Source organism: Macrobrachium rosenbergii, chromosome 55 (assembly GCF_040412425.1).
Source record: "Macrobrachium rosenbergii isolate ZJJX-2024 chromosome 55, ASM4041242v1, whole genome shotgun sequence".
In the NCBI taxonomy this organism is placed as follows: Eukaryota; Metazoa; Arthropoda; class Malacostraca; order Decapoda; family Palaemonidae; genus Macrobrachium; species Macrobrachium rosenbergii.
Window position 1 is genome coordinate 65,726,856 of NC_089795.1, and position 27,318 is coordinate 65,754,173.

The 27,318-nt window shown below is 36.3% G+C and overlaps 1 protein-coding gene across 2 annotated transcripts in view; it reads left to right on the forward strand.

Moving 5' to 3' along the window:
• The window catches only part of Zip102B (Zinc/iron regulated transporter-related protein 102B), a 54,494-nt gene extending 31,050 nt beyond the window's left edge, over nucleotides 1–23,444 (forward strand). For both annotated transcript variants that reach the window (XM_067098736.1, XM_067098737.1), the window contains exons 6-7: nucleotides 13,458–13,592; nucleotides 18,841–23,444. In XM_067098736.1, coding sequence (XP_066954837.1) covers nucleotides 13,458–13,592; nucleotides 18,841–19,053 — 348 coding nt within the window. In that variant the 3' untranslated portion in view covers nucleotides 19,054–23,444. The remainder of the gene's footprint in view (nucleotides 1–13,457; nucleotides 13,593–18,840) is intronic.
• Nucleotides 23,445–27,318: the final 3,874 nt, after the last annotated feature.

Here is a 27,318-nt window from a genome sequence, read left to right on the forward strand (position 1 = left end):
CTTTGTGAGGTATCACACTGAAATGAATCACCAATAAACAGGTTGGGATGTTTCATGAAAAGTTACCACTTAACTTGATAAAAGGTAATGCCTAGGCTAGTCCTGGATTATTTAGCTCATGCTTAAGTGCACAGGCTTATATAAAAGGAAAAAAATTTTTACTAATATGTAGCCTCATTGTTAGGCTATTGATTTACTTTGCCCAGATATTGTTATTATCTGATCCTAGGGTCCTCGGTCTAAGCTAGGCCACTTAGGATACGTAATTCAAGGACATAGGCTACAGACAACATCCACTATTAATTTAGTCTGAATTATTCTCACTTACTGCCTAGATTATTTTAGACATCGTATAATCTGAAAGGATTTTCCATATTAATAATAAGTTGCGGAACGTTTTTTTTAGTTAAAACAATTAGAATTTTACGGAACTAGGTAGCAATCAACGCTTTACGAAACTAGGTAGGCTAGCGATCAACGAGCCAGGTTCCGACTTTAACGCACACATTATATAAATTCCAGAAGTTTAAAACTAAAACTTTAACTGGAAGTTAATATTGAGGACTTATCTTGCTATTTTTGATGTTTCCATAATCCCTGATACTAAAACGGAGAACGGAGAAAAGTCAAATTTTTTCGGAGCGCTGGTAATGACGTGAACCGTTTGCTTTAGACCAAACAGAGAGTAATGGCTCCTTGGTCTTTAAATGGCCCGGTTGTAAACAAGAGGGCGGATGCGCATGCGCAATAGTCACTTCTCTTTCTTGCAGGTTCTTTTGACATTGGAAAAACTGGGTTCAGCTTCGCTGAAGATAAGGGAAAGTGCCCTCTTATCTTTTAGTCCATTATATACTCCATCATGTGTTATAATGTTAATCATTATGACACAATACCTGGCCAAAAGACCAACTAGAAGAGAATTCTTTGATATTAGTTTGGTCCCCACGGAGTTCTGGTAGACCATGGAAGGTAACTCCTTGCGGATCTAAACAGTGACTACGCTATTAAAAAAAGCTACATAATTCAGTTTTGTATCTGAATAATTACATACATATCATTTGCGTATTTTATCTCTACTATAATAAAACATAATAACATGGTAGTACAGTGTAATATTATAACAGCAATGAAAATAACAAGGAATCGAAGTACAATTATAAAAGGGAGAAAATTAGTTGGTTACAAGATTAGCAGAACAATGATCTTGTCACTAGTGGTGAAAACAGGCTCACAGCAAAAGGATTAATCGGTACATTTTTATTAACATATCCAGTATGAGACATAGCTGGACATGTCTTACATCTCTTAGCTTTACACTTTTCCATCATGTAGGTAAATATTGGGTGGGGGGTACAGGAATTTATAAAAGTAGAAGTAACAGAATACTCAAAGGATACGTGTCAGACTAAATGAGGGGCGCGGCGTAACAAGGTGGCAAGCAACAGGCGTAACTGGTTTTTTTATTGTGAGCGAGCAGCTAAAGTACAGCACTATCCTGTACAGTCCCAAAAAAGGTTCAGAAAATCCAAAAGGAAATTTCGCCCTTAGCGAGTTCTCACTGCTACATCATAAGACTCGTCAAAAAAGGAGGCAAGCGGCAACCAGTGGAGGTGCGTGGGTGGGATGTAGGAGGATGTTTTTGTTTTATAATATTTTCATGGAAATTTTACTCAGATATGTTATAATAATAATTTTAGAGCATTATTAGGATAAATATTTTAGGTTGTTTTCACAAAAACATGCTTTAATTGCCGTATGAAAACATTTTCATTGTGTTCAAACACTTTACAATCTTACATTACCTCACTTTTGTGGTTGTGGCGCTAAATGACAAAACATACTATAATGATTTTTGCATATGTAATAGGCGAATAAATTTCCTTTAAAATGAATGATTCATAGAAATCGTTTGGCTGGTTTTTCTTTTATAAGATAGTTGGCAAACTTTAAATGATCATTTTTAAAAACTGGACCTTTTACACTGACTCAAATATAAGGCAAGCAATTGTACCTTAAGCTGATTAGTACAGTAGCAAAACTCAGAAAAAGAAGAAAAAGAGAAGAGATAAGAAGAACTAAAGTAATATGAACTATTGAAGTTAATAAGGATGAATAAACATGACAAGAATTAACTGGATTTAATGAGATTTAACTAGCATATATACATAGGCTAAAGCTTACATTAGTAATCAACACAAGATACCTTTACTGTGTAAGGAATAAGAGGAGTAAAAGAAGAACAAATAAAAACAGTAAAGAGCATCAAGAAACAAAATTTTTGAAGTGATCGTACCTCTCTGTTATGATAGCAGTTTTTCCTGCATCAGGTGGGAATTATACAGTATTTAAAAATGAGTTTTATCATAAAAATTTTTATATAGCTCTGAAAAATTATATACTGTATATGTAAAGAAATAAGAGTAGGAGGACTATTTATGCATATTTTTTTTTCTTTTTATAGCGTAGCCGCTGTACGTCCTTAAAGGAGTTGCACTCTCATGGTCTCCCCATGGCTCCATAAAACAGACCAACCAATTACAAAGAATTCTCTTATAGTTGGTCTAGGCCAGGGTAGTGCTGTTGGCACAGTGATAGCACATAAAGGACTTAGGACAGGAGTGCTCTATCTCCTGTCCTACAGCAACTGTCTTGGCTTTCTATGTCCCACTCGCACAGATGTGACAACAGCAAGCATGTCAGCCATCTTCCTCATTACACTCTGGTCTGTCCAAGAGTTCACAGATCTCCAGGTTATGCTCTGGAAATTTTTCAACTATGCATTTTTCGATCATCATAACACCACACAAGTTTTAAGACTCAGTGAAAAGTTTTAGTTCCTTAAAATTTTAACGGGTAGGCCTCTTGCAAGGTGAGAAGTTATGACTAGATTGCTAGGCTACTCTGCTATTTTTTCTTGTTTGACAAAGTAATAATTAGCATTAAGGCAATAATATTAGACAATTTTGTTATTGAAGCTCATTGTTCAAAGATGTTTATAACATTGACAGTGATTTGAAGTTACCAAAAGGGTAAATCATGTTAGCCTAATATCTTGTTTATGAAACATAAACGTGAACGTAGTTCCCATTTGTGCTTGACTAACGAGCCTTGGTGTTGACGAAAGACTAGTATTTTCTTTATTGTATTTTATAACCAAGCTAAATGGTTTTTGTGATACCGAAAGTTCCCCAGTTATCCTTAACACTGGGAATGTTTTCAAGTTTTGAAAGAAATACAGTACATTCTTGTGGATGTACTGCCAACAGGTATTACAAGCAGTCCCTGGTTAACGGCGATCCAGTTTTACGGCTCTTGTCTAGCGACGAAAATCGGCAATTTTCGGCACTGAAAATTGCCAATTTCCGCTTATCGGCACTGATAATTAGGTATTGGCACCAATACATACCTAACAGAGGTGCCGATAACTGAAAATTGGCACTTTTCAGCATCGATGTCGCGAAAATCGCTGAAAGTGCCGAAAATCGCTGATTTTCAGTTAGCAGCAATTTTCAGTTATCAGCACACCCTCAGAACAGACCCCCGCTGATAACCGGGGACTGCCTGTACACTGCCAGTAGTGACATCACAGTTATTGAGAAAATTGTTGTGATGCTTGTCCTTTCTTGAGGGAATACAGAAAGTACTTTTTGTAATGGTGAGCTTTGCCAAACAATTTAAAACATTAAAAATACTGATTTTACATATTTTGGTACAATAATTCCAATAACTATTGATTTTAATTATGTACCAACTAATGTAGCCTGTAGGCTACATAACTTTTACCTGGTGCTTGGGAATAGACCAAGTAATTAAGGTTATGAAATGTATAAAAATATACAGTATGGATATCCATTTAGTTCTTTGTTGTAAAATTTTCAGTAAGTTTTACAATGTTTATGCATTTGCTCTTTATCGCAGTCCAAATATCAACAATTCTGTACATATACATATGATTGTCTTTTGGAAAGGATTAGTATGGCTCAGTCACAGGATTTAAAAACTTTATTCATTATTTGTAGGGACTGTAATGCAAAGCACAGTAAGTGGCTAAATTCAGATTCTACAGATCAACATGGCTAGTCTGCTCTTGAGTTCTGTGTATCCTTTGATTTTGTCCAGCTATTGGAGGAACCCACGCACATTTCTGGCAATAGATTAGACCTCATGTTCACAGATGGTTAAGCTATTGTGAAGTTCAAGGTCTGTGAATATATAGGCACTTCTGATCATTGCACCATTGAGATGGACATATCTGTCAATCAGTACAGTATATTCCTAATGCCAACATTGGAAAAATGGTCTGGCTGAAATCCATAGCCAATTGGGATCGCATCATTGCAGCTTGTCAGGCACTTAATATTTCAGATGCTATGTTAGATTCTGATCTGAAGAAGTTAAATGAAATGCTGATGGCTATTTTAATAAGATATGTCCCTAGAAAGATAATTAAATTTAGGACAAATGACCAGCCATGGTTCGATTATACATGTAGACGAGCCTACCCTAACAAACAGACCAAATTCAATGCATGGAGACAAAATCATTCAAATGGAAATTACACCATTTTTGTTGAGTCTTGCCATGCTGCGAATAGAATTTACCATACAGCCGAGAGAAATTACAATAATTCCTTGAAGAGGAACTTGAAAATTTCTTAGCATCATCTGTGGTGGACCAAATTGGCATCATCTATCTATGGGTCAGGCTTGTCTTCCATTCCACCATTACTAACAGATGATGGTGGATTAGTTACTGGCCCTAGGGAAAGGCTAAACTGCTTCATTGAGCTTTTGAAGCTAAGCAATCAGCTGAAGATGTCCCTCTCCCTGATACTTGTCATCCTGAACCTATCCATACAAAATTTGCATTTTGGTCCAGGGATGTTAAGAAAATTATTGATAGTCTTGATAGCTGGGGTGGAGAAGATCTTAACCCTTAAACGCCTACTGGACGTATCATACGTCGACTAAAATTGTCTGTTGGGTGTCAAGTGGACGTACCGTACGTCGACTACAAAAAATTTCAACCTTCGGTAAACTTTGACTCGACCGAAATGGTCGAAAAACGCAATTGTAAGCTAAAACTCTTACATTCTAGTAATATTCAATCATGTACCTTCATTTTGCAACAAATTGGAAGTCTCTAGCACAATATTTCGATTTATGGTGAATTTTTGAAAAAAACTTTTTCCTTATGCCCGCGCGGTAACTCGGCTGAAAATTTCAGAAATTCTTTCGTCATTTTGTCGTAATTTTTGCACTGTTTTATATTAGCCATTACATAAAGTTTTATATATGAAAATGTGTGCAATTTCATGTAAAATACAGCAAAATACAACCCATGGTTGTAGCTTTTATCAGTTTGGAAATATTTTCATATAAATCACGATAACTGCCAAAATTTCAACCTTCGGTCAACTTTGACTCGACCGAAATGGTAAAAAAACGCAATTGTAAGCTAAAACTCTTACATTCTAGTAATATTCAATCATTTACCTTCATTTTGCAACAAATTGGAAGTCTCTAGCACAACATTTCGATTTATGGTTTGAATTTTTATATTAGAAAAAACTTGGTTGTAGCTTTATCAGTTTTGAAATATTTCCATATAAATCACCTGAAAATTCAACCTTTCGTCAACTGTTAAAAAAACGCAATTATAAGCTAAAACTGTTTTCAATCATGTACCTTCATTTTGTTTCTATATTTCGAGAATCGTTACATAAAACATTTTATATATGAAAATCGTTACATAAACTTTCATGTAGAATACAACAGAAAATAGCTCATGGTTGTAGCTTTATCAGTTTTGAAATATTTTCACATAAATCACGATAACTGCCAAAATTTCAACCTTCAGTCAACTTTAACTCGACCAAAATGGTCGAAAAACGCAATTGTAAGCTAAAAATATTACATTCTAGTAATATTCAATCATTTACCTTCATTTTGCAATAAATTGGAAGTCTCTAGCACAATATTTCGATTTATGGTGAATTTTTGAAAAAACATTTTCCTTATGTCTCGCGCCGATAACTCGGCCGAACATCTCAGAAATTCTTTCGTCACGTTGTCATAATATTTGCACTGTTTTATATTAGTCGTTACATAAAGTTTTATATATGAAAATGTACGCAATTTCATGTAAAATACAACAGAAAATAACTCGTGGTTGTAGCTTTTATCAGTTTTGAAATATTTTCATATAAATCACAATAAATAGAAAAAATTCTACTTTTGGTCAACTTTAACTTGACCGAAATGGTCGAAAACTGCAATTGTAAGCTAAAACACTTACAGTCTAGTAATATTCAATCAATTAGCTTCATTTTTCAACAAACGGGAAGTCTCTAGCACAATATTTTGATTTATGGTGAATTTTTGAAAAAAACATTTTTTTACGTCCGCACGTTACGAATTCATGCATCATTTTGTGATAATATTTTCTCTGTGTTGCTTTGATCGTTTTACAATTTGTTATATACCAAAATCATCGCAATTTAGTGTACAATACAAAGAAAAACAAAATAACCCGTTAGCTTTAACCGTTTTGCTCACAGCGCGATTTGTATAAAATTATATATGAAAAATTTTTTGCACTGTCATATGTTTCAATATTTATATATGATAATGATATTTTATTTCATTTCTGATGGTTGCATACTAAACTTCAGGCAATGACAAAAAAAGAGCCAAAAATGAACTCTTAATCTTAAAAACTAAGCGTACTGTGATTTTTTGAAAAAAACATTTTTTCCGCTTCGGTGCTAACTCCCGAACGCTGCCGGCATACGGGAGACGTTTTTGTAAATGGAGGCTCGGCGTTTAAGGGTTAATGGTTTCTTCCCTTTGTTTTTTAAAAAGGTTTCTAGTGTGTTGTCTCCCAAGATTAGTATATTCTATAGGTTTTTATATTGACGTAGTATCTTTGCGATGCATTCACTCTTAGTAATAACAGTGCATGTTCCAATCTCTGTTCTCCTGTGCTCTCCAAAGTTGCTGAAAAACTTATTTTTAGGCCACTATATAAGTATGTGGGATCTAAAGGATTGTCAGTTGATAGTCAATATGCATATAGGAAGCAGTTATTGTGAATTAATATTTTAATACATGATGATGCTCTTCTAGACTTGACATGCCATTTGCAAGGGAACCTTGATAAGGGTTTTGAGTGCAGACTAATTCAAATAGATTTTAGTGCTGCTTTCGATTTAGTAAATCACAAGGCACTTATTTATCATTCGAATGTTCGAGTGGGTGGATATGTTTTAGGATTACAGTACAGGTACTTCAAGATTTCTTACAGGTAGGCAGCAGTGAGTTGCTGTGGACTGGATCTTTAGTGAACCAAGACTTATTACATTAGGTCTGGAGTTCCACAGGGTAGTGTTCTTGGTCCTTTGTTATTTTTAGTGTATAGGCAGTCCCTGGTTATCGATGGGGTTCTGTTCCGACAGTGTGACGAAAAGGAAAATCGCTGATGACTGAAAATCGGCGATTTTCGGCTTATCAGCACAGATAACTGGGTATCGGTGCAGATAACCGGTATCGGTGCTGATAACTGGAGATTGGCACCTCTGTTAGGTATGTATCAGCATGGCAATACCCGATTATCGGTGCTTATAAGTGGAAATCGGCTATTTTCGGTGCTGAAAATTGCAGATTTTTGTCACTAGGCAAGCACTGTAAAACTGGATCGCCGATAAGTGAACCTGCTGATAACCAGGGACGGCCTGTACAAGTGATATGGTTGTTGGCCTGGAGAACATTATTCAGTATGTCGATGATACAACACGTGTAGTAAAGTCTCCACTTAAGAGAAATGAAGCCGCCCTCAGCCTCAGTCGAGACATGGACCAGATCAGTGAATGATGTAGGTGGGGTATGAGGCTGAACCCCAATAAAACGAAAACACTATTGATTAGCAGATCTCATACAGATTTCCCACCCCATCCTCTCCTTCAGGTGGATGGAACTTTGCTGAATGATCTGAAGCTTTAGCTATTCCAGGTGTAACTTTTGACTCGCAACTAACTTTTGAGTAACATCTATTGAAAGTTTCAGCAAATGCCACACGAAAGTTTGGTATTGTTCGTAAGACCTCATATATTTGTAACAGAGATAAAATCAGTGCAGCCTGTTTTAGGTTATTTGTGCTTCCTTTTCTAGAATACTGTTCTCTGGTGTGGATGTCTGCTTCTGCCAGAGGTTTATCTCTTTTAGATAGAATGGTTCATAGTGGCAGGTTTCTGTTTCCTAATAGTAGCAGTTATAATCCTAATAGTAGCAGTTATAAGGTGGACCATTGACAGCTTGTCTCTTGTTTGTCACTTTTTCATAAGTTGTATTTCAACAGATATCTTTCACATTCACAATTGATCCCTGATGCCCTTACCTGCCGAGAGCAACCAGATTCACTGAACAGTGGCACCAATATGCAGTAAATGTGCCTTGCTGTTGAACTTCTCGGTTCCAGAGGTCCCTTATTCCTTACACCATTGGACTGTGGAACAGCCTCCCAGAGGATGTCATGCAGTTGGAACTTTCTACTCTAATACTATTCTCCTTTGCATTGTAATACATTTTTGTGTTTATTAATTTATTTTTTATTTTGTAATAAGTGGGATCTCTTTTTCTATATATTGCCCATTACCTCCTCCACTTCTTCCTAATGAACACCATATTCTTTGGAAGCTTGAATTTTGAGTCAATAACCCTTTGGTGGGCTTGTTCCATGTGAATGGGTTTCATCTTTTGAATAATAATAATAATAATAATAATAATAATAATAATAATAATAATAATAATAAAAATAATAAAAGGATTTTGACAAAGGAAAAATCTATTTCTGGAGAGGGGCCTGTGTCACCCGGTGAAATAGTCCATTCAGCACTTATTTCTAGGTAATTCCGTTGCTAGATACCAGAGAAAGCTAAATGAAATGCTGGAGTTACTACCCCAGAGCGAGCTCCACTAGATGGAGTTGTGTATGGAAAAGGGTGAACTACAAAAACACGGAACCTTATCCTATAGAGATTCCCAATGTCAAAATCCCAATAGTAGTAATTGTGAATTGATATTTTAATACATTGCTGTACTGTATATAGTCAAACCTCTTAAAACTGGCATTCTGTTGTCCTGGAACTCATGTGGCCAATGATCGGTTTTTTCAGAACCTGGTACAACAAGAAACTGGAGGTTTTTTGCTCAGTCGTCCCAGGTCTATGGGCTGTGGCAGAAGAGGCTCTGCAGCACCCATGGGACAATCTGAACATTTACGCCTTTCCTCCCTTTTGCCTGATTCATCTCGTAATCAACAGTTTAATGATCACCCAGAACCTCAGAATGATCCTGGTGGCTTCCTTGTGGTCACACGCCGAATGGTATGTCAACCTGCTAGCCATGCTGACCGAGGCACCGAGAGAGATTTACCCCTGGCACAACCTCCTTTGCCAACTGCACATCAAGAGGTTTCACCAGTCTGTAGGGTCCCTATCTCTTCACTCCTGCAAGCAAGAGGCTTTTCTCACAAAGCAGCAACAGAGATGTCTGGCTATCATAGGAAATCGTCTACAGCTGTGTATCAGGGGAAATTGGCTGTCTACTGTGACTGGTGTTGTTAGCAGGGTTTCCCCGGTCAGAACTTCCATTCAGCAAGTAGGTAACTTCCTCGTGGTCCTCCGTAGGGAGGAGCTAATCTCTGTTTCAGCCATTAAGGGTTACAGGGCGGCTCTAGGGCTAGTTCTGCTCTTGAAAGGTGTTAACCTTACCTCTTCATGGGAGATCTCTATGCTATGCTTCTCAAGAGTTTTGAACCATCCTGTTCTCCTAGAGAGTTTAGACCTCCTAACTGGGCTTGACTCATGTCTGTGGCAGCCTCATTCGTGCCCCATATGAACCCTTACAAAGTTCATCAGACAGATGTGATCCTCAAGACGGTATTCTTACTGGCCTTAGCCTCAACAAAGATAGTAGGGGAGCCTCACAGCCTCTCTTTGATGTTAAAAACAAGGAGTTGTGGGTCAGGTAGGCTTCAAATTTGTCCTGGAATTCATAGTTAAAACTCAGAATCCTTTGGTTCCTGATGACAAATTTGAGTCCTTCTCGATCCCCTCCTTGAGAGACTTTGTGATAACAATCCAGATGAATTGCTTCCATATCCTGTTAGGGCACTGCAAAGCTACCTAAAAGGGACTCGGCATCTCAGGCTTGAGTGTCAAAGACTTTTTGTTAGCACTGGCCGAACAATAAAGAAGTGTCCAAGAACACCATTTCCTTTTGGCTATCGGTAATTGGACGAGCATACGCTGCATCTTTGGATGCAGATACCAATACATTGCATGCCATAATTCATGATGTTAGTTCCATCACCTTCAGGAAGAACCTGTCAGTTCAAATGGTATTGAAGGCTGGTACGTGGGTTCACAAATGACCTTCACCTCTTTCTACCTATGGGACGTTGCCCATAGGTCCTTGGACACTTTTTACTTGTGTCCAGTGGTGGCTGCTCAACAAGTTGTGTAGCTCATCCAGTGCTCCTAGTGGGACAGGTTGTATCTTGCCTAATATGTTGGTTGTGAAAGTGAGAATGAATGGAGTGACTGGCCCTCTTCCTTTCTCTTTCTTCTTCTCTTCTTCTGGCGGGTAGGGAGAGAAAGTGAGCCATCATTTGCTGGAACTGACTAAATACAGGTGAGTGAGCACCCATTCTATTTTCGATATTATGATTATTCCTGCACAATACAAATTCTAGAAAACAGAGGCAAGTTCTACCTTTTCTCTTACAAGGGGAGAAAGGGCTTGACAGTAGAACGAGGTCATTAGCTACCGAGAGTTTTGTTGTCTCCGTCAATTACAGGTTCGTACTTTTCTTCCTCGACACAATTTACAATGGAGTTCCCATGTGTTGAAGCCGAGATGTCGGGCTGTTGAACAATCTATTACTTAACAGATCAGAGGGATATGACTCCTTCCTGTACTCTAACAATTGACCAGGAAGTGAGCCCAGGTGAGCCAGACCACCAAGAAGTAAGTCTCTCATATGTAAAGACCAAAGGTCTGTATTATATAAGTAACTTACCAAGTAATTACGTAGCTATTAGTTTCTAACTATTATGGCAGCTTAAATTTTGAAATTTATGGTAGCACTTCTATTGTTTTGGTGTAGGTAACTCGCAGAATTTTTCAAGGGGTTGTTGTGGATATCACCATCTTTGGTGAAGTATTCCTTCCTTTTGGTAGCCTTCATGCTAATTACAGTTAGCTTAACTAGATTTGACAGACTTTTTTCCTGAATGTGACCTAAGATTATGTCTGACTCTAGTTTGACTGGTACCCAGTTTTGCAGCCAAGGCTGCAATACCAGAGTGACGTCAGCCAAATACGACTCGCATACTATTTTCTGTCATTGCAGAGGGCAAATTTGTTCTTCTGATCTAACTTGTGAAGAGTTTAGGGATTGGGATCAAGGGAAATGGAAGACTTTGAATGCACATCTTGACAAACTTCAAAGAAATAGGCAGAGAAAGGTGGCCACTAGAGCTGAAGCTAGGGATTCTGCTAGCTGGGTTTCTTCTCCTGATGTACCTGTTCTTTCTATGCCTGTGACTGCTTTTTCCTCCATTACCAGCCCTCCAACTTTTTCAGCAAGACTGTTATCTAGCTCCCAAACTTCCGAACCCGATGCCATCGCCAGCCTCAAAGCCAGGATAGACCAAAAATTCAGTCATTAGGTCAATACTGTAGCCCAAATTGCGGCTTCAGCCAAGGATCTCATGAACAAGATGAATGCAAGTGATTGCGGTGCAAGTGTAGTGCCAGCGGAGGAGGTGACTACTCATCCCACCGATGCTCCTAGAAGAAGGTCCCTGTCAAAATCCTCTAAACCTGGGAGGAGGCAAACTGGAGGTCCAAGGGAGGTCGGTGGGGTTTGCCCACGGTTAATTGCCCCCCCCTCAGCTGTGCCTGTTGTACGTAAATCCCAGGACTTGGTGGACAGCCAATGGAAAGGCATCCACCTGGAAGTGCATGCGTTGTTGTCGTCCAGTTATTCAGACTCCAGTGCTGGCAAGGGGCGAAGTTGGCACATTTCTAGTGGTTCTAGGCCATTGAAAAGGCATGCATCCACTGCTGAGTGCACTTCCCCACTTCCTTGTAAGTGGCCCCAGAACAGGAGCATACCCCAAGCCTACCTGTAGCATCTGGGACAGCCCCAGTCGTTTGTCTCCTGAGCCTTCGGTGGTAAAGCGCCAGTATTTGGCTCCAAAGCGGTCTTCCTCTAAGAAGCATTCCTAGCGCCAGGTGAGATCCGAGCACCTAGTGGGATCTGAGTGCCCAGTGGGTTCTGAGTGCCCAGTGGGATCCAAGCACATAGTGGGATCCGAGTGCCTGGTGTCCAAGCATCCAGCGTTTGAGCGCCCAGTGTCTGAGTGCCCAGTGTCCAAGTGTCGTTCTGTGCCTGCGTGTCCACCTGTGTCAGTGCGTCCCACCTGTCCGCTTGGCGCCAGCATTTGTCAAGCATTCAGCGTCACATTCCGGTGCCAAACGCCACTTCTTCAGTCTGACTCGGCAGGTTTGTATACCCGTTGTTCAGGATCCTTCGTTGGAACCTATCCAGTGCTGTCTGGACAGTATTTTGAATCTCTTACAGATGCCTCCTACAGTGACTCTGGATCTACTGGACTTGGCTCCTTCGAATTAACAGAAGTTTATAAATAAAAATTAACATACCTTTACTGTAATTGTAAGCTTCTGAATTATATTTTATAACAAAATTGTAATATGTTTAATATGGTACATCGAAATTTACCCAAACCAATTCACTGCCCAAAATACATTGTAGAGTACTTGAAAATGTTCCGCTATATGGATCATTGTCTACCATGTAGTAATGCCACAGCATTGTTGAGCCTATCAAAGATATTTCACAATATTTACAAATAAAGTAAATGTATATAGTACAGTGCTTGGGTTTGTACACTTGTTTTCTTTTGTATACACAAGCCACCTGGAGGACAAACCATGGGTACTTCATATACTGTAGATGTTTCAGAACTGACTGTAGCATCTGATGCAGGATGCAGTATGAACCCTGTATATTAAATAGAAATGATTATATTTGAAGCTAAGAAAGACCAGTATGCCTATATTTTAATGTAATTATTATTGTAGAGTGTGAAAACTAGGAAAGCATTTTCTGTTTGGCTGTCAAATGATCTTGTTAAATTCATGTTATTCATCTAAAATAGTAGGCCATTCATTGAAATGTAATAAATATTGTGCCTGTTGATTATACTGTGAAATGATGTACCTTGTATTTTCTCTTTCTTATGTGTTCTCTGATTGCCACATTAAGAATGTGTGTATCTTATTTTTGACCAGTAGTTTTCGTTTTGTAAATAAGATATTTTATGACAGCCTGCTTTTATATTTTTTAAAAATGTTTTATTTTTTCAACAGGCACCAGCTGCTTTTGGTTTGGTTACATTCTTATTGCATGAAGGCCTAGAAAGAAATAAGATTCGTCGTCATTTATTGATATTTGCTCTAGCAGCTCCTATTGGTGCATTTGTTACTTATCTTAGTATTATTCAGGTGAGTCTTTTTGGTTGATAAAGTTTAACCTTTGTTTTAGTAAAATTAGAAGGTTTATTAAAATATAATTTATCTGTTTTGTAAACACTTGGATGGAACTAGTAGCCACTGGAATAAGCAAATGTCATTTAAGAAGATAAGGAATTCAAAGTATAAATGATTAAAATTTTTTGGGTACATATTAATGAGATTACAAGATGAACAAAATTACAGAATTAATATTTAATGTGTGGTATAGAGGAAATAATAAGGAAACGAGAAATAAGTTAGAAAATACACCTTGTCAGCTTTTTACATAAAGAGAGTAAAAGAGATAAAGTAAAAGCATGGTCAGTGATGGTTTACAATGTAAAGATAATGGAGGCCTATGTGATTATTTACAGTTCATATTTAACATGTTAAACTCCGTGCTTTTAGAACACTTAAAGCATAAAATTGGTGGTATCGAGGATTCTGCAGGAAATACTTTCACTCTGGATAACCAGAAGGTATTGTTTATACTTTAAGTGAATAAATTAGTTATATAATAATGAAATATGGTACATATTTGTGCATGCACACACACATACAAGTGCACAAAAAATGCACACATGTATATATAAATTTGACACATCAGGACCGAACCCCTGTCTTTCAAGTGAGAGTCCAGGGCATTAGAAATTCCTCCATACACATCATAAAAGAAGTTGGAACCTAATTACTGCATACCTGAGGTTTTTCCCAGGCAGGCTAGCCTAGCACCCAACGAATCAGTGAATTTTGCCCAACTTCTCGACCCAGTAGCAAATAAATTGCTAACATTTCATTTTCCTTACCCCTTCACCATGAGATATGATGGGAATGAACACATGGGAATGTTTCACAAAAATAAATCTCTGACTCACACTGGGACCAAACCCTGGTCTTTCAAGGGAGAGTCCAGGGTGTTAGCAATTCCTCAACAAAAGCCATTAAAGAAGTTGGAACCTAAGTGCAACGTACCTGAGGTTTTCCCAGGCAGGTGCCTAGTGCTCAGCATACTATCGAATTATACCCAACTTCCTAACCCAGCAGCAAATGAATTGCTAACATTTCATTCGACTTAACCTTTCACAGTGAGATATGATGGAAATGAACATATGGGAGCTTAGTTAGTTAGTTATAAATGAGAGCATGTTTCACAGATATAAATTTCTGACTTACATCAGGACTGAACCCCAGTCTTTGAAGTGAGAGTCCAGGTCATTAGCAGTTCCTCCACACAGGTCATAAACATATTTCTCATTACAATGTTCATAAAGCTGACTGGGAAAAATGTCAGTTACACTCAAGAAAATCCCTCCATTTGAATTTTTAAGAGACTACTGTGAAACTAAAAATTTTATGACAAAATTTATCAAAAACCCCAAAGATAAAGCTATACCTCATTCTATATTACATCTTAACAAAAATAAAGTACCTTGGTGATCTGATACTTTATCAAATAAAACAAAACCATTCAGCTGGAAAACAGATTAGGCAATCTGAACATAAGGTTGAACAAAATGATAAAACATTACCTTTGCAAGAAATTAACTGTACACTAGTATGAAATATTATCAGAGTCAGCTACCACTTGAAATTAAAGATAATATATATATGTGGAGGATTTTGCTATATACCACAGGCAGTCCCCGGTTATCGGCGGGGGTTCCTTTCTGAGGGTGTGATGATAACTGAAAATTGCTGCTAACCAAAAATAGGTGAATTTTGGTGCTTTTTTAGGCAATTTTCATGGCTTATCAGCACCGAAAAGCACCGATTTTTGGTTATCGGCGCCTCTGTTAGGTATGTATCAGCTCCAATACCCAATTATCGGCGCCGATAAGCAGAAATCGGCGATTTTAAGCGCCGAAATTGCCAACTTTCGTCACTAGACAAGCCCCGTATAACCGGATCGCCTTTAACCGAGCCCACCGTTAACTGGGGACTCCCTTTATATGGCATCACACATAAGACATAGTTAACATATCATTAACAATAATAAAAGTAGACAAATGGGCCCCATCAGTAGGTTGCCAGTTCTCCATATCTCCATAGGAAAGATGTGATTTGGAAAAAGAAAAGATTAGAGATCATCACACACCCATAAGTCACACTGCAAAATTCTTAGGTTATCAGCGATCCAGTTTTACGGTGCTTGTCTAGCAACGAAAATCGACAATTTTCGGCGCCGAAAATTGCCGATTTCCGTTTATTGGCGCTGATAATTGGGTGTTGGCGCTGATACATACCTAACAGAGGTGCCGATAACCTAAAATTGACAATTTTTGGTTATCGGTGATTTTCTGTTATCGTCATGCCATCAGAACAGAACCCCCGCTGATAACCGGGGACTGCCTGTACTGTAACAAAACAACAGTTGTGTATATTTTATACTATGGGTGTCAAATATACAGTTCAGCCAAAGATTCAGTTAGGAAAATTCTGGATCCACTCAATAATTAAGGACTCAGAGCATGCACTGGAGCTATTAAATCTTCCCAAGACTCTGCTATCCAAGTTTAAAGTGGTGAAGAGTTAGATGTGGTGAACCAAATCTATCTCTTCAACAAGGCTTAATAATAAAGCATCGTGCAGTAAAAGTACAAGTAAGTGATTCACCCAACAAAAAAAACTTTTTTGATCAGAGGTATACATTTATGAATAAGCCCTCACCATCTTACCTAGTTAGAGCCAATAGGCAGAATGATTCAACAAATATAAATATAGCATTTTCTCTAAACATGAAGTACCACCTCCTTGGATTATGCTTAACCCTTAAGAGACAGGCTAATTGATGTAGAGGCAGTCGCCGGTTATCGGCTATCCTGTTTTACTGTGCTTGTCTAGCGATGAAAATTGGCAATTTTTGGCGCCGAAAATTATGATTTCTGCTTATCTGTGCCAATAATTGGGTATTGGTGCCGATACATACCAAACAGAGGTGCCAATAACTGAAAAATGGCGGTTTTGGTGCTTTTTGGCACTGGTAAGTGCTGAAAATCACCGAAAAGTGCTGAAAATCGCCGATTTTCAGTTATCAGCGATTTTCGGTTATCATCCCGCTGTCAGAACAGAACCCCCGCCGATAACTGGGGACTGCCTGTATATATCATGCAATCCCCCAGACCAGGCAAATTTTAAGGTTGGCCAATTTAAGAAAAAACACATCAGTGGAAAGCAGAAGATATGCAAATGCACATGGTATAAGAAAAAAAATTATACAAAATTTTCCCTACCTTCCACAGAAAGTTGAAAGTGACTATTTACAACCCTGTGTGGGGCCTCTTTTACAAAACACTGGTAAATTTTACCCAGTTATACATGTTTTTTCTGATAATTTATTTTATTTTGTAAAATCATAATTGCAGCTCACACAATATCATAACAGATAAGAACTAAAATCAGTAACAAATTCTAAGTATATTTTTTGTTGTAAAATATTTATGTAAATTTACTGAGATCAGGATATGCAGTAACTTTTTTGGAGGTATACATGTTTTTTCTAATATTTCTTTGCACTTTTCTTTGCAAAATTACAATTATAACTGACATCACATGAAAGATAAGAACTAAAACCAACAGCATGGGAGAGAGGGGAGCAAGACATCCCCCCATCAAGTCAAGAACAATACTGATTTCCCTAAGATACCCACTGATTGAGCTGGGCTGAATTCTAAAGTTGCCAAGATTCATTTTATGGGCCATTGAAGTGATGGAAACTCTTTCCCGCCTGATACAGCCAAATCATATGGTGCGTAATATTAATACTCAAATACCACCCAAAACCTGTTTCAGATCCTCTCATGAGGGGATCCGTCCACTAAGGGTTAAGGGCCACACTTGTACACACCTCATTTATCTGTAAAACTACACATATACCTCAGATCATCAGAAGCAACGTGCAGTAGAATATATATAAGACATGAAAGTTTACATTGTATTATATATATGGAATCAGATATTCAACATCCATGGGATTTGCAGCCATATTACCCATTAAAACATATTTTCTTGGCTAACAATGCTTCTGTTTTCACAGCAGAATTATGTGCAGTAGGATCAGCCATTAAAATGATTAAAGATATGCTGCTACAGAAATTTTGTAATTTTCACTGATCCTAAAAGTGCTATAAAAGTCCTATAACATTATAATCCAAATAAATTTTTTAAACAAATGAAAATGTCACTGTTTGGATTCATGCCCAAATAGGCATGAAAGGAAATGGCACCAATAAAGCAGCCAAAGCTACAGCTGCTTTGACAAGGTCATATGTAGGCGGCCGTAATAGTGATTATATACAGTAATATCTAATCATAATCAGTAAATGACTTGTACAAGTAGTTTTGTATCATCGTAGAAATTGTCACTTATGTTTGACTTGTGGGTAGTTGATGAGTAGCCAACATTATCCAATTCTAGGATATACAGAATGTAAAGGAACAGTTGCAGTTAAACAATTTTCGTGAGTGTCCAAAATACAATCAACAATAAGTTTAAAGTCTTGGAAACAAATCAGTTAGAGAAATTTTGTCAGAATCTAATCTCCATCTTTTTCAGTTAGCACTATTTTAAAATTTATAAACAGCCATAATTTAAACAGTAATATCTACAATTTATTGTTAATAAAGAAAAATCTTTTAGGCAAGCCCTGTGACAGCTGAATCAATTAGTTCAGCTGGTTATATTATTAAATGATGATAATTGGTTCTATAGTATTTTTGGAATATATTTTCCTCTTTGATCCTTTATTATAAATCATGATAATGAAAAGAAGAAACTGCCCTTATACCTGGAATTTGAATAAATGTCAGAAATTGTAGCAGTGCAGCAGGAACTCACCACAGGACTGCTGCTCATCTTGACTTAGACATGAATTCAGACATAGGGGGATAGTTTCTCCATATTCCTGTGGTATACTCATTCAATCTACCTTGAATTATAGCACAGGTATTATTATGCAATTTTCAGATGGAACCACTGGATATTTTCTTAGATTTGTAGTGTTCCATCCCCAATACTGACAGTTTAAAGCCAGAATAAAAAATTTTTGTTAATCATCAAATTTTAACTCAAAATGTATCTTTACAGGTGTTCTTATCTGCACTTTTCATTTTATGTCGATTCAAGTAGAGATATATTTGAGTATCCTAAGCACTGTAATGGCAACCAACTTTGTGGAAGTGCATGCTAAGTATGTGATTATTACTGAAATTTAGTTGAAAACATAGGTTGTTTCTCTTTCAGAGTGGAACAGAAACCCTCTCCTCGTCTCACAGTACAGGTGTTGCAATGCTGTTTAGTGCTGGAACATTTCTGTATGTTGCAACTGTACATGTTCTTCCAGAACTGACTAATCATAGCCATGATGGAGGAGGACAGTTTTCCCGCAAACAGTTGCTAGCATTGATCTGTGGTTCATTGCTGCCATTATTTTTGACCTTTGGTCACCATCATTAACAGTAATTCCAGTATGATAGTGCCCATATGGTCTATCATTGTTGAAATATTTTACCAAGATTATTGTTAACTTTATGTCTTTATGCAGTATTAAGACAATATGATTTTTGTTTTTGTGCACAAATCCTTTAGGCAAGCAGTGTTAGGGTGAGTGGATGTCTGTGATACACGTGGTAAGTTATAACTGTTAATTTTTTGTATTGTAAGTATAGAAAAAATACTTGCCAAGCTGCATTTTCAATATTATTTGGAAATGTTTTATATCTGAAATCAACTAATATAAAGTTGATGTTTCTAAGTAGATGCAAAGACCTACAGGGTTGTGATTAAGCTCTTTTAAGCTTTGATTATGTATGGTTGCTCATATTCTTTTATCTTTTATGCATATTATAAAGGCATTCTGTCACTAGATTGCTCTAATAATATACAAAAATCTTTCAGAATTTTGAAACTATGAGTAAAAAAGTTTTATATATTTTATGTAGTTTTATAAAGATATATAAGTTCTAGAAATCATCTTTTGACTTTGTACCTGTTAAGCATGGTGATACATCTGAGGTTAATATACTGTATGTGATCTTTACAAAGAAGCTTAATTTTTACTATTAAAGTGGCAGATCTGTGGAATGGAGTCATTACACCGGCATTGATTGAATGTCTTTTACATTCCTGACTAATAATCACCAGCTCACAGAGCATACCTACAATCTCCAAACACACTTAGTAAAACATTTGACCATCCAAACCCTTGGGAGACACATCTGCTGTTGTGTACTTTTCAGCAGACAGAATAATAAAACCATATATATGTATATGCAATATCATGAAGTACCATAATTATGATTCATAGCAGTTATAGTTAATAAGTACTGTCTGGTGTTCTGTCATTGTTCTATCAAACTATTTCTTTTGGGAATGACAAAGTTAAGTACTTAAGTCTTCCGTGGTCAACAAGAAAAAAAACAGGCTTTTCAATGAATGGGATTTAATAGTAGACAGTTTAACCAGACCAATTGTGCATTCCATAAATTCAGTGCAACAGGAAAGTGTTGAGTCTTGTTTAGATTTATTTCTTTCTTGTAATGTTCTAAGGTGTAAAAACTATCTTGTCCATGGTGTATGTTCTCTTAAATATTGAGAAAACCAGGACTATTGTTGTATCAAGTGTATTTGCTTGTCAGAAGACCAGTGTTTATACAGCTGATGAAGTCATTTTTGTTTTAGAGAAAGTTTAGTCATGAAGTGAAGGATACTCTAATGGTATTGGATGTTAATGTGGTGATTTGATTTAAATTTTTAGTTTAACAGAAATTTTCTTCTCTATCCATACCATTTACAGATTCAAAGAAGTACAAAATGTGAATCACCTCAATTTTGTATTCCTTTTAGGTTTTTATTTGTAGTTTAGGATGTGGGGTGCTTACTATTGTGTGTGTGTGTGTGTGTGTGTATGTATGTGGTAATTTAACTTAGATTTATGGAGTTATGTGCAGTGCATGATGTTTGTTTGAGTGGGTAGGTAGTGGATTTCATTTAGATCATCTGGTTGTGTAAGGTAAATTTTGACCAGGTGCAGCAGCTTTCTGATGAATGATATGGAACAAGAGGAGAACTTCACAGATTCATCAAATTCAGATTTTTTGGATGTCTGTAACTTTATAATTACGTATACATTTAAAATACTATATGAAAATAAGATTATATGAATTGTATACTGACAAACTGGATGAAAAAGAAATTACTGTACATTCTAATACATTACATTCAGAGCCTATTGAAGAAATTATAGCTACCTACCAAAGTAATAGGTTTGGAGTATAGATATTGAATTTAGATTTTCAGTCATTTTATTGCATTTTTGTGGATGTTTATTAAGTATTAATTTAATCCTTATTAAAAGTGGTAAAGCTAATCAGATTGGTATTTGATTTATCATCTTAAATTGACAACCTGAATACTGTATGGGTATTGGAACAAGTAGAGCTTTGATAGAAACCTAAACTTTATATATAAATGAATTTTTACAGCACTGTTAACTCAGTATGTTTTTATAGTTTCATGTGGAATATTTATATGAGAGTATGAAATCAAACAGAGCCTAGAGTGGTTGATTTCAAACTCCAGTTATACTGAGTTACCAGTGGTTTTTAAAATCCACAAATACCTAATTCAGTACAAGCCAGAGATGTTTAAAGTTAAATGCTGTATTGCAAAGAAATGTCTAGCTTTTACACTTGCAGCTGGATATGAGCATTTTTCCATCCATTTCAGTCTTGGTGTTCACTGTATACGTATGTCATTCTGAAGTTTTGAGCATAAGTGTTTGCTGTTTGTTGATTTTTGTTTTGGGGGTCATCACTCAAGACCTGGGTAAGCTATAGAAAAGAAACATTGTGCTGTTCATGTAAGTTTATATTGCTAGAGTGCTGATTTTGGGTTGTGTTTGAACAATATTAAATATTTTTTAACATAAAAAGAAAGTGATCACTTTGGTGAAAAAAGCTATAGCATTACAGTTCTGGGTTCTAGATATTCTATTATGTCAGTGTACTTTATGCCATAAGCTTTTTTTGTGCTTAAACTGATTTTTATTCCTCTTCTCCTCATTCCACTTTCCCATCTTTTAAACTTCCACAACAGCTGCCAGGGGTCTCCTTTTCTGCACATCCATGTAGCCTCCTCCATTACTATGATGACCATTAAAGGGCTTAGGGCTGATCATCACTGGACACCAATATTTACCTCATATTCTTTTGGAATATTTGCCACTGTCTTCACTCTAGACCTTATAGGTCTTTTTGGTACCACTCAGCCTTGGAATAACTATCTGATTTCTTGTCATAGCACACAGTCAACTGCCAGTGATTGCTGAGAAGCATAGATTGATGTTGAGAGCATAGGGATGCTATTCTCCAATATACTTAAGAATTTGGATATGCATTTACTTGACATAAGAAGTGTAGTACATGAATGAAGCATTTTATTAAAACATGTCAGACCTCAAATACTTTTTAAGTAATATCTTCACAACTGAATACTCTCTCCAAGTAGATTAGCATGTTTACTATTTTTCAAATAATATGGAAACATTTACCTTCTTACATTCAAATTCTGCATACCTCTGATCTTTTTGATAATGTTGCTACACTTTTTGAGGTCTAGTTGAAGTGGACCATATGTATGATTGATGTCATGACAGATGATCATTTTAATTCTTGCTGCTTTACCCTGACAATGGACATCTTCCCTTTCATGAAAGAAGCCCAAAACTCTTGTAGTCACAAATTGCTCTCACATTATGTTATCCCCTAAGCTCTTTTCACTCCAAAAATGCAGGTGGACAGCTTGATTGGGATAGATTATGCACTTAATTTGGGTGTCAGTCTTGTATTCTTTAACCTCTTGAGAGCTTCTGAATTGATAAAACCGATTAAGATATCGTATGCTTCATGACTTAATTTTTCATTTTTCATTTTAGCTGGAAGAGAAAATGCAAACTGGCAAACCTGTTGAGAGTTTCCAGTATGTGAAGCTAGACTGCTGGGGTTATTCTTTAAAATACTTATTACAGGTATTGCAGGAAGGAGTGATTATATCACAACTATTTTGTAACCCATTGCTAATCATCACCAGTGTGAAGATGTACTTCCCCTCAAGCTCATTAGTTAGAAAAAAAATGCTTAATTCAGTTTTCACAATGTGCTAAGTTTACTTTAGAAGGTTAGATTAATTTTTGTGTTGAGCTTTAAGACAACATACTTAATTGACATTTTTGAGAAACAAATCTCCAGGAATACTATTTTCTGCTTAAGGAATGTTAGCTGGGGTAGCTTACCCTCACTCCCGTACACCCTACTATTTCTCTTTCCATGGTTAAGTTTTAATTGGTTTGTCTGTCCTTGTAGCAAAGAAAAGCACTTGTAAAATATTGGCTTGTGTCCTAAGAGCAGTAATATTTTTGTTATTGTAATAGAAAAGTGGGATTTAACTAGTAGTAGTGTATAAAAACATTCATTTTCCCCTTGTTTGGTATTATATTTTGTTCTTTTATTATGTTAATGAATTGTTTTGTTTAGAAAAGTATTTGACGTAATACAGGAGAACCTAACAAAAAACTTGAAAGATGTATCTCATTTCAAAATTCACTTTCCAGTTTCCCATCAGTGACAAAGTTTTAGGTTTTCAGTGTTATCATAGTAAGGTTTTGTTAATACAAAAAGCTTAATGTCTTTATTTGATGATAGATACTGCTGTAGACTTGTGTTGTTAGAATTGTAGTCCAGGATAATTAAGATTCTGAATTAAACTGGGTTGTCTGGTACACTGAGGGCAAATTCTTCACAAAACTGTAGGTAAAAGTGCAATATGTATCAATAAAACTTATCATCTTTTCTTGTTGTTTTAATATGAACAACTTTGATGGCAAATAAGTTGAAAAAGTATGGGTTTTGTAACAAGCACCTCATTAAGGGTCACCTGTTTTGTTTGTTACAAGAATTTCCAAGACAGGAATCTCCATGGGAGGAAGAATCGCCTATCTGTGTGCATACTATACTTGGGCAGACCCACAGACACTCAACACCGCTCTTGCTTTGTTTGTTTGTGCTCACAAATGTATCATTCTCCAGACTGTTGAGCTTGTGTAAAAAGATGCTTTTTTCTCTTAATCTGATTTTGTCATCTGTTCATTGCAGTGTCATCATTTTGCTTCCAATTATATTTAATGCAGTGTTTGTATCAAATATTGAGTGCATTTCAGTGGCAGGTCATCTCACCAGGCAGTGCTGAAGGCTTTCAAGTACTATACAGCATTTCTTCACCAGAGAACATCAGGTGAGATTGGCTCTATAAATACTTCACTAAGGGTTCCTGTTTTATTTTTTACAAGAATTTCCCAGACAGAATTTCTCCAGGAAAGGAAGAATTGCCTACCTAAGAATTAGTTTTGTCAGCTGTTTGATGAGCTTGGCACTGCTGTTAGTGTGTGTTTAGTATAGTTAGCTTGTTGTTGCATTAGTTAGCACCCATTCAGTTTTTCCTTGGCTGAGCTATTTAGTATAAGTATATTGCTGGTGGAGTAGGTTATTCTTCCCTCACAGCTTTGTGCTATTTTATTATATTTCTGTTATTCTGTAGACCTTTCAGATAGTCTTTCTCATTACTTTGTATTTTCAGATATGTATAAGCTTGTATTGTTGGTTTTTCTCTCTAAATGTTTATATCTTTTTAGTTTTTTTATTTGTCACCATTAGTTTGGTGCTGTATTGGTGGTAATGTCTTAATTGTATTATGAAAAGTTTTTTAGTTATTTGGTCAACATAAATGAATGTGTATTTATGAAATGTGAATATCCTGGAATTTGTGATACATTTTCTGTTTTGGTTAACTTGAAAGCCCTGGTCATAAGGGTTGGTGTAGATGCCTAGAATTACCTGGCTATTGTTAGCTTGTTATATGGTGGCTATTGACTTGGACCCTTTTGTTGTGTGTTCCTCTTGTTCGAGACAGGTGTTTGTACTTGACTTTTGGTGCTCCATGTGTAAGAATTGGCCTGCTAATCAATGGTCAGATATAATAGGAGGGGGCAGTACTTGAAAAAAATTGCCACCTCTGATGTTCCTTCATTTGATTCCTCTTCCTCTGACTTGCTTCCTGCTGCCCAGAGTGAGATCTCCAAATCATTCCAAAGAATTCATTTATTCTGGGGATCTTTCCCAATATTTGGCCCCTTTATCATTGAGGGGGAGGGCTTTAGGAGCCACTGGTAGGGATATAATGGCCAGCCCTTGTAGGGCAATCTCATCAGTCACTGCATCTCTGAACATTTCCACCAATTCCATTCAATCTCTTCTTTCCTGTAGGGAGTCTAATTTAGTCCTATCAGGGTGCAGTTTAAAACATCTTTTCTGTTTTTTTTATAGAATATCTATGTCCTTCATTAGCCATGTGAAAAAGCATATATTTATTCTTGAGTCTGCTTCCATTGGTATATTAGATTTATAACATGAAAGAATAAAGTTATTTGTAAATGCAACAAGGTTTTGAGATTTAACTTAAGTAAAGTATCACCTAGTGAGAAGTGCAATTGATTGCCCTTTAGTTCATCTCTTGGGATATCATGAGAATCTTCTTTACCTTTGGTGTGTGTTTACAATTTTGTATCATTTGCAAAGAGCTTGACATGGGAGTTGACTACATCAAGTGGATCATTAATGTATAGAGTAATGAAATTGTGCTCTCTAAACTTGACCCTTCGGGTACTCCTCTCATAATGAGATCCCAATTTAAGTCATCTTTTCTCAAAACATCTCCCTGACACCTATTTTGAAGAATACCTTTCCACTCCAAAATTTGTTCTTGGATACAAAATTATCCGATTTTCTTAAGAGATGCTTGTGTGGAGAGAAATCCCAAAAACAGTAAATTATATCTCTCCCATCACCCTTTTTTAATGACTGGAAATTATATTATATGTAACTTAAATCTGTTTTATCAAATAATGGCTTTTCCATGAGTGTGCACGCTTTACTTACGAAAACCATGAAAAAATTACAAAAATGGCTTTAGAGAAATCAGTAATAAGGCATTTAATGACAGATTGCTCAGTAGTGTTTCTTCAGCAAAAACAAAAAATTAAGAAAACTACATACATCAGTATGACAAAAATATATGAACACCTCCCCCCAAAAACTTATTCTGTTGCCATTCATAGGAACAAGAAGATATAAGGGAAAAGAACTAAACAAAGTATCAAGAAGAGATGAAACATAAACTGAATTCTTACCACAAATAAATAATAATAGTAATAATAACTTCAGTTCTAAGTACAAGAAAGAACAGATATTTTAACTTAAAGCACATGAGCCAATAGATAGAGATAAGTGCAAAAGAAAATTTAATCAATTCTGCAAATTGTCAAACTAATCAAGATGTTCAAGTAGTACCTAATGAAGATGAAATTAGATTCCACCGTAGTGCTTAAATGAGGCTGCCATAAATATTTCTTTTATAAATGCATTGATGGGCATAAATGAACAATACGCAGACAATGCGATTGTTGGCTTTATTGATAACAAAAACACTTTCTAATCAATACCCAAATATACAGTAGTATCTTCTTTATATGTATCCCACACATTGGATTCTATGAGAAATTGCTCAGAACTTACCAGTAAGCCTTTCAGTCCATGAAAACAGGAAATAATTTACATTTGCAATAAAATCATATATGATAAAATAGAACTTCAGTGTGTTTCATTGAAATATCCTGCCATACTGTTACATGTTCCTGGCAACCAACCAAACTTCTATCTTAGTACATCAGATTTACAAAGTACTGTACATAATAAATTCATTACCACAATTATCACTATGACTTGGTGACTTCAATGCACACAGACCCCTGTGGAATTCAAAGTGCTGACAGGTTTGTTCATTCACAGAACATTTAATTGATTATAACATCTTGTTTTTCTAACATCCACACCAGCAGTACCTAACAATTCTTCACAATGCCGCCATAGAAAGTAGTTATTTTCAGTGACACTAGAAGTGCTATTAAAGAGCTTCAGAACAACATAATCTAAAAATTCTCTTACACAGCAAATTAAGTTTACATTCCACAAAAATATATGAACCTGATGTAAATGCTAAAAGGAAATGGATACCATTAAAGCAGCCAAAGTTGCAATCACCAGTACGATGGCTAGATCAAACATTATCATCCCAGTCAGTTATTAATAACATCTACACTATAAAACCCATAATTTTTAATAAATTGTAAAATTTATGGGTTAATGAACTTAATTTCAAATTACAGTAGATAGTCAAATCCATAGTTGAAATATGGTATTCCTAGAACTGAAAACGACGCCACATTGAATTCATTTGATCTCTTCTTCAGTCAGTCACACTTGAGCAACTTATGGATACTTAATGAACAGTCAGCATGACCCAATCTCTATATGTAGAGAATGCAAGTCATCACTAAGAGTTATACACATGTGACTTTCCAAACTTCAGCTAACAGTGAATGACAACTTTGGAAATACATCAGTGATGGCAAATTTGTCAGAATGTTATTTTCAATGTACCGTAACCCAATATTAAATTTCTTAAGAATTGCTACTTACTGTATTAGAAAAATCCAAATTCTTTTATCAAAAACAAGATGTTTTTGGCCAGCCCTGAGAGTTGGATATTTTGACTCGGTGGTCTGGTTAGACTGTTTAATAATACAGGTAATTATTCCACTTTCGACAACTC